Genomic DNA, 14,282 nt, shown 5'->3' with positions numbered 1-14,282 from the left:
GCACACAGCCAAGACAACAGAAGAGTGGCTTCGGTACAAGTCTCTGAATGTCCTTGAGTGGCCCAGCCAGAGCCCGGACTTGAACCCGATTGACATCTCTGGAGAGACCTGAAAATAGCTGTGCAGCAACACTCCCCATACAACCTGACAGAGCTTGAGCGGTTCTGCAGAGAAGAATGGGAGAAATTACCCAAATACAAGTGTGCCAAGCTTGTAGTGTCATAACCAAGAAGACTCGAGGCTATAATTGCTGCCAAATGTGCTTCAACAAAGTACTGAATAAAGGATCTGAATATTTATGTAAATTTGATTTCAGTTTTTTATTGTTAATACATTTGCAAAAAAAAAAAAAAAAAACTGTTTTTGCTTCGTCATTATGGGGTACTGTGTGTAGGTGGATGAGAGGAAAAAACAATTTAATCAATTTTAGAATAAGGATGTAATGTAAAAAAAAMACATTGAAAAAGTCAAGGGGTCTGAATACTTTCTGAATGCACTTTATAGGACAGACACTTCAAAACTCCCACAAGTGTCATGGGACTCATCTGAAGGTAACCAGTACCGGTTTAAAAAACAAATGGAAGTATGAAGGTAGTTTTGTGCCTACCCCCGAAAAATAGGTTAAATATGTGTAAAAAATATATATACAGTACCAGTCAAAGGTCTGGACACACCTACAGTGAAGACATCAAAACTATAAAATAACACATATGGAATCATGTAGTTACCAAAAAAGTGATAAACAAATAKAAATSTATTCCACAAATTCACTTTTAACAAGGAACACCTGTTAATTGAAATGCATTCCAGGTGATTACCTTATGAAGCTGGTTGAGAGAATGCCAAGAATGTGCAAAGCTATCATCAAGGAAAAGGGTGGCTACTTTGAAGAATCTGTTTAACACTTGGTTACTTTGGTTACTACATGATTCCATATGTGTTATTTCATAGTTTTGATATCTTCACTATTATTCTACAATGTAGAAAATAGTAAAAATAAAGAAAAACCATTGAATAGGTGTGTCCAAACTTTTGACTGGTACTGTATATCATTCACAAGTGATAGGCTAATATTGTCACTCATTACACTATTCTTGATTTAATCTTGTCTTAATATATACTAAATAATATATGTGTGAAATTTGTTTTGGATTTAGAATGGACCATCATCATGCACCTGTCTCGAAACAAGGGCAGCGAAAAAAAATACATGCTTTTAAATAGCGATTGGAGAACGCTTTTCCGGTGGGTTCATTTTCATGCTAGCCAGGTAGGCTATACTCCTGTTGTAAAGAGAAGCAATGTGCTTAATATTAGGAAAGATGAGAAATAAATAGGATATAGTAGGCCTAGTCTATAGAAAGCTGATGGGACCCTCCTCTTTTTAATAGAGGCCATCACTCTGTTTTCTCACGCAATTGCATAGCATATAGAAACYTTGCGCAACATGAGCTCATGGGCTCTCATGAAGTGTTTGATTCGATTTTTGATCACATTTGCATTGATGTCAGAGTGATTAGAGGGACAATAGAGTGCTGAGTGTCAGGCAGTTAGCAAGTTTGGTAGGCTACTAATGACCAGCAGCAGCATCAGAGCTTGTAGAAGCCTAATTACCGTGACTAAATGGTCACGTGAATTTGACTGCCGTCATGACTCGTGACCGCTGGTGTGGCGGTATACGGTCACCGTAAAAGCCCTTCTGACGACTCATACTAAATTCTTCTGCTGCTTGTTTTTCTACATACCTTAGTCTGAAACTGCCATCATTGTCTTTGTGGTGACCAGGGGCACGAGGGGTGTTGCACAAAAAGTCTTCAGCAAATGGATCGTCTCTAACCAATCAAAGCCAAAGACGAATTTTCAAACTGCTGCTTTACCCATGTGTGTTCTGGCTCTGGCCCAACCCATCGGTTTCTGGACCAAATGTATTCATACTCTGGGAAGTGTCAGATCCAGACTCATTGCGGAGAAGAAACCGTGGGCGTGGCGTAGTGTTTGGACAGATCAGGAGTCTGGGTAGCCAGGCAAGATTAGCCTATTCCAGGACTAAAAATAGAACTATATTTCCCTCAAAGAAGACTTCAGGGGTATGCTATTATTCCCCAGTGTCAATAGAGAAGCCTTACTTCACCTCGATCTCTCCTCTCAGCTGGAGTCGTAGGCACCGTCCTTCATCAGAGCCAGGTATACGGCTGAGCTGGCGTGGATCCTCTGAGCTGACACACACACACCACACACACACACACACACACACACACACACACACACACACACACACACACACACACACACACACACACACACACACACACACACACACACACACACACACACACACACACACACACAGAGAGAAAAGTGGAATGTTTGTCCCGAAAAGAGAGGAGAGTGTGTGTGTGTGTGCACGCATGCCGTACACCTACGCAGGCTGGTGGACTCCATTCTAGAGGCTGTGTTGACAGTATCTCCAAACAGGCAGTATCTGGGCATCTTGTAGCCGACAATACCTGCCACACATGGACCTGGGGCAAGGAGAGCAAATGAAGAGAAAGACAAGCCTGCTACACCATAATATACTCACGGATATTTACTTTGGTAATAACCCTTGGTTATAGATAGATAATCAGGTTATAGACTGAAATCAAACCTACCACAGCAATAAGTATGCAATATATAATATATACACTGAGTGTACAAAACATTAGGAACACCTTCCTAAAATTGAGTTGCACCCCCTTTAGCCCTCAGAACAGKCTCAATTGTTCGGARGATGGACTCTACAAGGTGTTGAAAGCGTTCCACAGGGATGCTGGCCCATGTTGACTCCAGTGCTTCCCACAGTTGTGTCAAGTTGGCTGGATGTCCTTTGGGTGGTGGACCATTCTTGATACACACAGGAAACTGTTGAGCGTGAAAAACCCAACAGCATTGCAGTTCTTGACACACTCAACCCGGTGAGCCTGGCACCTAGTACCATACCCCGTTCAAAGGCACTTAAATATTTTGTCTTGCCCATTCACCCGCTGAATGGCACACATAAACAATCCATGTCTCAATTGTCTCAAGACTTAAAAATCCTTCTTTAACCCGTCTCCTCCCCTTCATCTACACTGATTGAAGTGGATTTAACAGGTGACATCAATAAGGGTTCATAACTTTCACCTGGATTCACCTGGTCAGTCTGTCATGGAAAGAGCAGATGTTCCTAATGTTTTGTACACTCAGTGTATATTACCACACATAAAGTTCCCTCTCAGGAAATGAAAATTGTTTGAATTGAATGAAATATTGCTTGCGTACCCATGTCTGAAACCTAATAGGCTGATGCTTTGAGTTGAGTTCATCAGGTATTTTTCCAGCACCAAAAATTATTATGTGATTTGTACATGGGTAAGAAAGGTGTGTGTGMGTGCGTGSTGTGTGRGTTCTCTCACCTGTGTGTATGCCTGCGCGAAGCTGCAGTCTCTTGTTGGGCATGTGGGGGATTGCCACCTGTCTAACTGCTGCCACCAGGTCCAGCGACATCTTGGCGATCTCGTCAGCGTGCTTGTCCCCGTTCCTCTCAGGCAGCCCACTCACCACCATGTAGGCATCGCCTATCGTCTCCACCTGGGGGAGCAAATACAATGGGTCCACTCATGATAAGTGAATTTCAGATAGGTCGGAAACATCCCAATACTCAAACTTACACACTATTTAGTATGAAGTGACTTTTTGGCCATGCATACTAAATAATATGCTAGTATGTAGATTGGGACATAGGCAGTGTCCGATTACACATAATTGTGTTTTAAATAGTAGGCGCTTTGAGTATGCAAAAATATAAAATTTTACAGCTTTAAATGCCAGGATGTCACACTTTGTGCTGGCTTATTTTTGTATTTACCAAATGAGGAGAAACATACTTCACACACCAGTCAGAGTTATACTTAAACTACATTTTTAATAATAAGAGCTTTGCAATAGCATTTGACTTTCAATGATGCGCTATCTCTAATGAACCATTGAAAGTCACAACAGAAAATTACAAATATCTTTTATAGCCAAGATACACCCCTCTCAACCTACATGACGAACCACAGATCTTAGGAACAGTTCACAAAGAAATACTTTTACTTGAGAGAGAGGAGTATCCCATAGCCAGATAGCATTCGCTATAAATTATCGTTCAGTTTGGTCCCTAAGACGAGGTTCTAATCTCGTTCCTGGTACTTCATAGCACAAAAACAATACCTCATGTTATCTGGAATGCTCTTTAGGTTTCATCACCCAAATATATCGTAAATCTCCTCTGTCAGTGCTATCTCATAGAGGCCCATCCTCAGTGGAACAGACACACAATAGTTAATAGAATACTCTATTCTGTCGAATAAAACAACCATTATAATGCAATACAAGCATTATAACATAATCTTGCAATTTTCCACGACAACTTACTTAGGCTTTTTGTCTAGTATGAATTCGCTGCACACTATTGAGTGGTCTTATCAGACCCACATATGTTTGACAACAGCTAGTAATCAGATAAGGGGATGGGCTGTATCAAAATGAAGGAATGGGGGGGAACAACCCCATTGCGAATTAGATGATGCCTTCTCAGTATGGATGAGCTTAGTATGTTGATGTTTGTTCCGTTTTTGTTCAAAATAGTATGTAGTATGGGTAGTACAAAGTATTTRGTTTTAGTAAGTATTAGGCAAGAAAGATTTTGGTCCAATCCAATCTCCATGTAGGCTACCCCAGTTCAGTCTTACCTTGTAGACATCATAGGAGTCGATGCGAGTGTCGAAGCACATGTACAGGTTGTTCAGCATCTCCACGACTTGCAGAGGGGTGCAGGAGGCCGAGATAGTGGTGAAACCAACGATATCAGAAAAGAAAATAGTCACCTGTACAGAAAAACATTTTTAAGATGTCTCTCTTGGCCTCATCATATGTTAAATTGCGAGTGCTAGTACAGTCAGTACATTGTAATTCTATTAATTTCTCTCTTATTTATGCCCATAGGAGGATCATGTGCACATGCCCCCTCAGATTTGTCTTGTTTTTAATTTTTCAGATGTTAAATTAATTACTAAACAGTTTTAAGCCAATGTTTTGTCATAATTATTTATAAAAAGATGTGTCAGCGYAGGGGGCACACTAACTGGACCAGGCAAAGAGTACCCCCGCTATTCTCCCTAGTAAGATGGGCAGGACTCACAGGAGGTGTGCTTGTAAATGAATTTGATCAAGCTATGTATGTTGACTATTGATTACTTCTTGATGAATAAATCAAATTAAAATCTTTTGTTGTTTCTCTGTAATACTAGCCACCTAGCAATTTTATGAAGTAACTAGCTTCCAAGCCATTTCAGGCTATCAWTCAAGTTAGACCAGCTTGTCTAACTACACTATATACAGGAGTATGTGGACACCCCTTCAAATGAGTGGATTCGGCTATTTCAGCCACACCCGTTGCTGACAGGTGTATGAAATTGAGCACACAGCCATGTAATCTCCATAGACACACATTGGCAGAAMAATTACCTWACTGAAGAGCTCAGTGACTTTCAACGTGGCACCYTCATAGGAAGCCACCTTTCCAAGAAGTCAGTTCATCAAATTTCTGCCCTGCTAGACCTGTCCCGGTCAACTGTAAGTTCTGTTATTGTGAAGTGGAAACGTCTAGAATCAACAATGGCTCAGCCACGAAGTGGCAGGCCACACAAGCTCACAGAACGGGACCTCCCTGTGCTGAAGTGCATAAAAATTGTCTATCCTTGTTTGCAACGCTCACTACTGAGTTCCAAACTGCCTCTGGAAGCAATGTCAGCACAAGAACTGTTCGTCGGGAGCTTCATGAAATGGGTTTCCATGGCTGAGCAGCCGCACACAAGCCTAAGATCACCATGCACAATGCCAAGCGTCGGCTGGAGTGGTGTGAAGCTCGCCACCATTGGACTCTGYAGCAGTGGTGTGATGAATCACGCTTCGCCATCTGGCAGTCTGACGGACGAATCTGGGTTTGACGGATGCCGGGAGAACTTTACCTGCCCCAATYCATACTGCCAGCTGTAAAGTTTGGTGGAGGAGGAATAATGGTCTGGGATGCTGGCATGCTTGCTGGCAAGGTTGTTYTKCCTTAYAAATGACTGAAATTGCTTTAATTATTTTGTAGGATACTAGGATACTATATACCAGTGCGGCAGCTGTACTAAACTTATAAGGTATAAAGGTTCTTATGGAATTAATGTAGGGAGGAGGTCAGAGACCTGGCCGGGTGGTGCCAGAATAACAACCTATCCCTCAACGTAATCAAGACAAAGGAGATAATTGTGGACTACAGGAAAAGGAGGACCGAGCATGCCCCCATTCTCATCAACGGGGCTGTAGTGGAGCAGGTTGAGAGCTTCAAGTTCCTCTGTGTCCACATCACCAACAAACTAGAATGGTCCAAACACACCAAGACAGTCGTGAAGATGGCACGACAAAGCCTATTCATCATCAGGAAACTAAAAAGATTTGGCATGGGTCCTCAGATCCTCAAAAGGTTCTACAGCTGCAACATCGAGAGCATCCTGACTGGTTGCATCACTGTCTGGTACGGCAACTGCTCAGCCTCCGACCGCAAGGCACTACAGAGGGTTGTGCGTACGGCCCAGTACATCACTGGGGCTAAGCTGCCTGCCATCAAGGACTTCTATACCAGGCGGTGTCAGAGGAAGGCCCTACACATTGTCAAAGACTCCAGCCACCCCAGTCATAGACTGTTGTCTCTGCTACCGCATGGCAAGCGMTACCGGAGCYTCAAGTCTAGGGCCAAAAGGCTTCTCAACTYCTTTTACCCCAAAGCCATAAGACTCCTGAACAGCTAATCAAATGGCTAACCGGACWATACATTGTATCCCGCCCAAACCCCTCCAGCCCCCCGCCAACCCCTCTTTTACGCTGCTAATACTCTCTGTTTATCATCTATGCATAGTCACTTTAACTAATCCTACATTTACATATTACCTCAAATAGCRCGACTAACTGGTGCKCCCGCACAMTGACTCTGTAGCTGTACCACCTGTATATAGCCTTGCTACTATTATTTTTTACATTTAAAAACAAAAATATATATTTCTTTACTTATCTATTGTAACCTAATACCTATTTTTTACTTAAAAACTGCACTGTTGGTTAAGGGCTTSTAAGTAAGAATTTCACTGTCAGGTTTCTGTTGTATTCGGCGCACATGACAAATAAACTTTGATTTGATTTTGTGCATAATGTGCATAATTAATTAAAATGATAATTGAACTGTTAAAGATGTATGCTTAGATAACTTATGTAAAAGAATAGACACATTTTTCACATAGATTTAGGCATTATGATTATGGCTCTAGATTTCAAGAAAAAGCTGTTTCAGGTGTTTAAAAAAATTCTAAATTCTACGACTTCCGATAACCCCCCCTCCATCAACACGTACTTTGTGTCRCCTCTAAAATAATAACTGCATGACGCCATTGTGATTTCAATCTACAGTATTTTACAAAAGAGACAGTGATCCACGGTAAACATGAGCAAACCAATGGCGTGTCATTTGTAAGCGTACTGCACAGTTATATTGTATACTTATAGTGTCTTTGAGGGTTCCCCAGGAATCTGTCTTATGGCCTTCACTGTTTAACTTATATGACCTAAGACAGTATGACCTTCCTCATGTGTGTCATGATGTTGATACACAAATGTTTGCAGATTATACTCTTGTGCTAATATTGTGTTCCATTTTCAGAATGTTCCATTGCTGGAACTCAAAGAAGKCTGTGTAAAAACGGACCACATCCCCTTTGGTAGCTAATAGCCCTGAGCAGAGTGCTTTTGGCCCAGCTGCTTCAAGCACCTCAATGAGCTGGATGCAATTTGCACCTGCGTAACCCGTTTTATCTCCTAATGAATATGGAACACTGTAATTATAGGCAATTACAACAACAATAAGAACAAAGAAACCAAAAGCAGGGATCATTCAGCGCGTTGGTTTGGTGATCTTGCCAAAGTATTGCACCAATACGGTCCTTTACAAGGCCCTCACACTAATTTGTTTCAATGCTAAAAGTGATGAGGAAGAGGGGAGGCGGCATGAAAATACACCTTGTGCCAGTGTCACAGAGAAAGTGTATAATCTTGCTGATATTTAAGTTGGTTATAGACATTTTAAAGAGTTTCTTTAACTTAAAKGTTGTGGTTAGAGTGTGCTATAAAGAAAACAGGAATCTTGAGAGGTTATTTGTGTAGTGAGAGGTTATTTGCTCTACACAAATAACCCTTTTCTCTTCCAAATGGTTCTTTATAATGTTGAGAGGGATTCACTGAAGMGTTGTGGCTAATTTTGAATTCCTAACTCTCCAGCATAACCAGATAGTGATGACCATGGGATATGGAAATGAAGACGCAGCAAGAAATGGAATTGATCGACATGATGGAACTGAAATCCCAAATCTYCTCAGATCAATCAAACCCACCTTCTCATAGCTCTCCGCCTCCACGTGCTTCTGCTGTCTCAGCTGCTTGGCTACGGTCTTGGGCAGCATCTGGTGCAGGAGGTCCTCGGCCAGCTGTCTCTGGCGCTTCAGGTCCTCGGTCCTCTCCTGCAGGCTGCATGCATAGTTCTGGATCCACTCTGTCATCTGCTTGAAGGACACCAGCACSAGCGGATAGATCAGGCAGGCCAATGTCAACAGGGAGATCCGCATGCTGAGCCCTGAGAACATGGCCCTGGATCGGAGTTTCAGAGCTGGCAACGCCCCAGCCAGCAGGCACGCCTGGGTATCCCTCAGAGCCTGGATGCCAGTCTGAGAGCCTGTGAGGATGCCCACTGTTCCCACCGTGCCAACCGCTGGGATCTGCCAGGGGGTGGAGTCAAAGATGTATGGGTCGACTTTGAGGCTGTTGGTCAGGTTGAGCTTTAGGTGAACGTTCTCCACCCAGCAGTCCTCTAGCGTTTCTGACAAGAGCTGGGCAAAGGCTAGACGGCTGAGTGCGTGGATCCACTTCTTGTGAAAGTCAGCTTGGGTTCCTACGGAAGGGAGTTCACTGAACTGGTGGTTGAGTTCCAGGAATGTSACCATCAGTCTCAGTGAGAGGACATCTTTCCAGTCTGAAAACTGCTTGACCTGACGAATGTCCTGTTCCATGTCCCCCCAAATGTCCAGGAGTCTGACAATGGTCAAGGAGAACACGGACATGTCATTGTTGTCCTCAACTKCCCATGTTGTGTTCAGAAATTCTGTCAAATCTTCCCTAAGTTTCTGGCTGAACTCCAGCAACTCCTCGCTGCATGGGTTACCCTGACTGTTTCTGTGGCCCTCCATATCAGTGCAAAGTCTAATAATCACTGGTAAAATGCTAGTCAGTGGACTTGTACACTTTTCTTGGTGTGTCTCGTTACTCCTGTACTTTCTGCATAGACTTCTCCTGTTTTGGAGTTCCCCTATGAGTTGGAGAATAGCCGTGGTCCTACATGAAGTCAGCTCGGTGACAGCGGCCTCTGTGGCGCGCAGCAGGTCCAAGTTGGAGCTGAGGTCGACGGAGACTGAGCCGAGCAGAGCCAAAAACGAGAGCAGACAAGCAGTCAAGATGCGACGAACAATGCGGTTACTGCCGAGACACAGAGAGAGAGAGAAACTGCAATATATATATATATATACATATATATACATATACATACAGAAATAAGGATCTGATTAAATAATACAAATAATAAAATAGATTTTCAATATGAAATATTATAAAATTATACCATTATCATATAAAAACCTTGGAATCAAGGCTGAGTTGCTATTTATTGGTGAATTAATAGATACGTGTAGGATGTAAATGTTTGATTAGACTTAGAAAAAAAGTTTCTGGACAGAACCAAAAAGGGRTCTATTGCTTGCTTCATACACTGAGTATACAAAACATTAAGAYCATATGCTCGTWCCATGWCAMAGCTTTCACCTGGTCAGTCTATGATTCCTTTTTGATGTCACTTGTTAAATCKACTTCAATCAYTGTAGATAAKMTGGAGTAGACAGAAATCCTTCTTTAACCTTCAKACAATTAAGACATGGATTGTWTATGTGTGCCATTCAGAGTGTGAATGGGCAAAACAAAATATTTGAATGAGGGAAGTTAGTAGATGCCAGACACTGCGGTTTGTGTCAAGAACTGCAATGCTGCTGTTTTTTTCACACTCAATAATATCCCATATGTATCAAGAATGGTCCACCACCCAAATGACACCCAGTGCAAATCAGTATTAGGAAGGCGTTMCTAATATTTGGTATACTCAGTGTATATGGCATTTGTAGGGTTATTTGATCAGAACCCCATGGGTTCTTCACTGAACCAAAATGGGTTCCACATAGAACCTTTGGGCTCCATATAGGGTTCTATATGGAATCAATTTCCTTTTTGGTTCTATCCAGAACCTTTCTTTCAAAGAGTGTAGGCTAATAAATTGGTCRACTTACTCAATCAAATAGGCTATCTTTCTGCGAAAAGGCTAAKATAACGTAGCACTTTATAGGATAGGCCTACAAAAGTAAACTAAGGTGTTCGGTTTGTAGGCTATTAACATTTATAAAAACAATACACACAATTGACATACACACCTGCAAATATTGCAGCCGCTGTCTGTCTCTTCCTGTGTCTTTGGTGCGACTCTTCGTTTACGTCTGCTTTTCTGAATTTTGGTAAATGTTCCTTTCAGAGAAGCCGAGGACAGGGTCCCAGATGCGAAGCATTCCTTTTTCATGTACTCCAAAGATGACATGGACTCGTCGTTCGAAAGTAAATCGCGAATATATAAAAAATAATAATTATGAAGTAATTTCAAGAGAATAAAATGTGAACATTGTGACCTATTATTTACAAAAATGTCTGTCATTTGGACCTGGAATATCGCATGTTCCAGCTATCAGATAGGACTCATAGGATGCCTATTAATGGTCGCAACTAGTGACGTGTGTTGGATAATTGTGAGGTTTATTTCTGCCAAGGGAGGGAATACATGCCAATCAAATCTCACCTCGTTTCACCCAGGCTTTTAAAGAGAAAAAAAGTAATACATTATATTGTAATTTTATCACGCTTCTCTTTTAAATATTTTATTACATTTTCATATTGACATTTTTATTCGATGACAATTTACAAAAAGCACACTCAACAATTGCCTATCATCTTTAGCATAATGTCATTTGTGAATTTCGGTGAACATATTCTAATGAACCGACTTGGAAAAAGACAGCTCCTGCGCTTCTTTCATCTGAAGTCAAGCACTGGTAATCAACCTTAAATAAGTTCGTTTTTGTTTTCAAGCTAAGCTAATGTCCTTTGCGTTTTCTCACCWCACCAAAACAAAGGATATTTCAAGAAAGGGTGAAAACCCACATAAGCCATGAACAGTAATTCAAAGGGAGTTTAAACAAGACGCATTTCTTATTTTTTCATGTTATTATGGAGCAGACACTGAATTAGGCAAATCYATAACTGGATGGAGCCTACAATTTGCCTTGTTCCCTTATTGTTGCAGCCCTTATTCTGCATACAAAGATTTACCGTATTTCCCTTTATTTAGACTCTCTSAAATATCGATAGGCTAAGCCTGTGCTCAAGTGTGGACACAGCTGTCATGGAGTCCCATAAACAAAACCAATTACGCAATATTAATTCATTCCCCCGTTCGTGGAAACGCATATTTTTCAACCAACTCTTCCGATAAAGGAAAATCTCTCAATTATAGATATGAGTGAAAATCAAATAATCAATTAAATGAGAATCCAACTCAATTGGAGTCCATAGGATATTTTTGTACGCTAATAAGATTGTGCCCATCATTTTGGAGTTCGTGTTAAACATGAAACGAATGAATATTGTTAATGAGTGTAATAATASAGGATACTTTAACTATTTTAAATGCAACCTCTGATTATTCACTGTAAATGGTTCATACACATTTTCCATGACTTTTAACAACATTTTCATTACTATTATCATAGCCTACATGAAAAAGTAAGCATTATTGACACTGGAAAGCTGCTGTGTCTGATCACATGTAGACCTACCACCTCCTGCCGTTGACCCTTTGATCAAGTCACTTAGTCCCTGCAAAGAACTGCACTGTCAGTCACATGTTGTCATAGCCACAGGAAGTAGTTTGTGCAATTTGCAGAAAAAAAAGTTGCCTGGACTGAAGACATCTACACTACCGGTCAAAAGTTTTAGAACACCTACTCATTCAAGGGTTTTTCTTTATTTTTACTATTTTCTACATTGTAGAATAATAGTGAATACATCAAAACTATGAAATAACACATATGGAATCATGTAGTAACCAAAGTAACCAAGGGTTAAACAGATTCTTCAAAGTAGCCATCCATTTCCTTGATGACAGCTTTGCACATTCATGTAGTAACCAAAAAAGTGTTAAACAAATCAAAATATATTTTTTATTTGAGATTCTTTAAATAGCCACCCTTTGCCTTGATGACAGCTTTGCACACGCTTGGCATTCTCTCAACCAGCTTCACCTGGACTGCTTTTCCAACAGTCTTGAAGGAGTTCCCACATATGCTGAGCACTTGTTGGCTGCTTTTCCTTCACTCTGCGGTCGGACTCATCCCAAACCATCTCAATTGGGTTGAGGTCGGGGATTGTGGAGGCCAGGTCATCTGATGCACCACTCCATCACTCTCCTTCTTGGTAAAATAGCCCTTACACAGCATGGAGGTGTGTTGGGTCATTGTCCTGTTGAAAAACAAAATTAGAGTCCCACTAAGCGCAAACCAGATGGGATGGCATATCGCTGCAGAATGCTGTGGTTAGCCATGCTGGTTAAGTGTGCCTTGAACTCTAAATAAATCACAGACAGTGTCACCAGCAAAAGCACCCCACACCATAAACACCTCCTCCTCCATGCTTTACGGTGGGAAATACAAATGCGGAGATCATCCATTCACCCACACCACGTCTCACACATGGCGGTTGTAACCAAAAATCTCAAATTTGGACTCCAGACCAAAGGACAAATTTCCACCGGTCTAATGTCCATTGATTGTGACTTCTTGGCCCTAGCAAGTCTCTTGTTATTGGTGTCCTTGAGTAGTGTTTTCTTTACACAATCGACCAGTCACACTGTCTCTGAACAGTTGATGTTGAGATGTGTCTCTTACTTGAACTCTGTGAAGCATTTATTTGGGATGCAATCTGAGGTGCTGGTAACTAATGAACTTATCCTCTGCTGCAGAGGTAACTGGGTCTCCTTTCCTGTGCCGGTCCTCATGACACCAAGTTTCATCAAGCGTTTGATAGTTTTTGCGACTGCACTTGAAGAAACGTTCAAAGTTCTACAAGTTCACAATGTTAGAAAATAGTAAAAATAAAGAAAAACCAATGAATGATTTAGGTGTCCAAACTTTTGACTGTATATTGACTTACTGTTAATATTTTTCCATCCAGATTTTTCAGGTAACCCCTTACTTCCCGCTGTTATGCATGTTGTCAACCCTCCATCTGGAGAGCTCCTTGGGTGCAGGCTTGGATTTTTCAACATTACAACCAAATACTTGTCTTTCTAAAATTATTTCCTCATTCAATAAATCAGAGATCAAATGGATGAGGTAGGCTACTTCAAAGCAGTAGAAGTGAGTGGATAAAAATCACTGGGAAAGCCCCCCCCCCCCCTCAAAACAAATAAATGCCATATTACAACCTGTGTTGTGATAATTGCATTGTTTGCTCTATTACCTGTTAGTTCATATGCATTGCCACCGTGATATATAGGCCTAAAGGCCGAGACAATAAAAAGACACAGTGGCAGAATAAATTCAAAACATCTTTGTTTTATCACAAAACTAGATAGTGAAGTCCACAAAGCATATTGCAGGTACAGTAACAGATAGTTACATGACCTACAGCATGTTCTAGCAAGTTATTGTTTGACATTTTCAGACCACTATACAACTATTGATTTAGAACCACAGGGAGATACCGCAAGTCGCAAAGAAAACAGGAGCTGCCTCCACTATTCCAGGACCATTTCAGCTGCAACAAATCACTTCTGCTTGCTTCTCCTTGCTGTAAATGTGCAGGGATGCTGTAATGTTTTAAGTAAGGAAAATAGTATTGTAAAGCAAAATTACAGTATTAAGCTGGCAACTCTGGTGCCAGGATAATGCTGTAAATTTACAGTGAAATTCTACCTGAAATCTAAATGAAAGAAAAATACAATTGTACATAAAATACATTTATTCAAATTGGTAACATTAAAAAATGAA

At 41.1% G+C, this 14,282-nt stretch overlaps 1 protein-coding gene across 1 annotated transcript in view; it reads right to left on the bottom strand.

The window, feature by feature from the left end:
* LOC111976322 (uncharacterized) overlaps positions 1-9,335 on the bottom strand; it is a 21,675-nt gene extending 12,340 nt beyond the window's left edge. The window contains exons 1-4 of the mRNA XM_070447742.1: positions 8,487-9,335; positions 4,755-4,889; positions 3,435-3,609; positions 2,413-2,522 (exon numbers count right to left, since the gene is read on the bottom strand). Coding sequence (XP_070303843.1) covers positions 2,413-2,522; positions 3,435-3,609; positions 4,755-4,889; positions 8,487-9,335 — 1,269 coding nt within the window. The remainder of the gene's footprint in view (positions 1-2,412; positions 2,523-3,434; positions 3,610-4,754; positions 4,890-8,486) is intronic.
* Between the last annotated feature and the right edge of the window lie 4,947 nt (positions 9,336-14,282).

The sequence above is a fragment of the Salvelinus sp. IW2-2015 genome, linkage group LG17 (assembly GCF_002910315.2).
Source record: "Salvelinus sp. IW2-2015 linkage group LG17, ASM291031v2, whole genome shotgun sequence".
In the NCBI taxonomy this organism is placed as follows: Eukaryota; Metazoa; Chordata; class Actinopteri; order Salmoniformes; family Salmonidae; genus Salvelinus; species Salvelinus sp. IW2-2015.
This window is presented reverse-complemented; position numbering and strand designations above follow the sequence as displayed.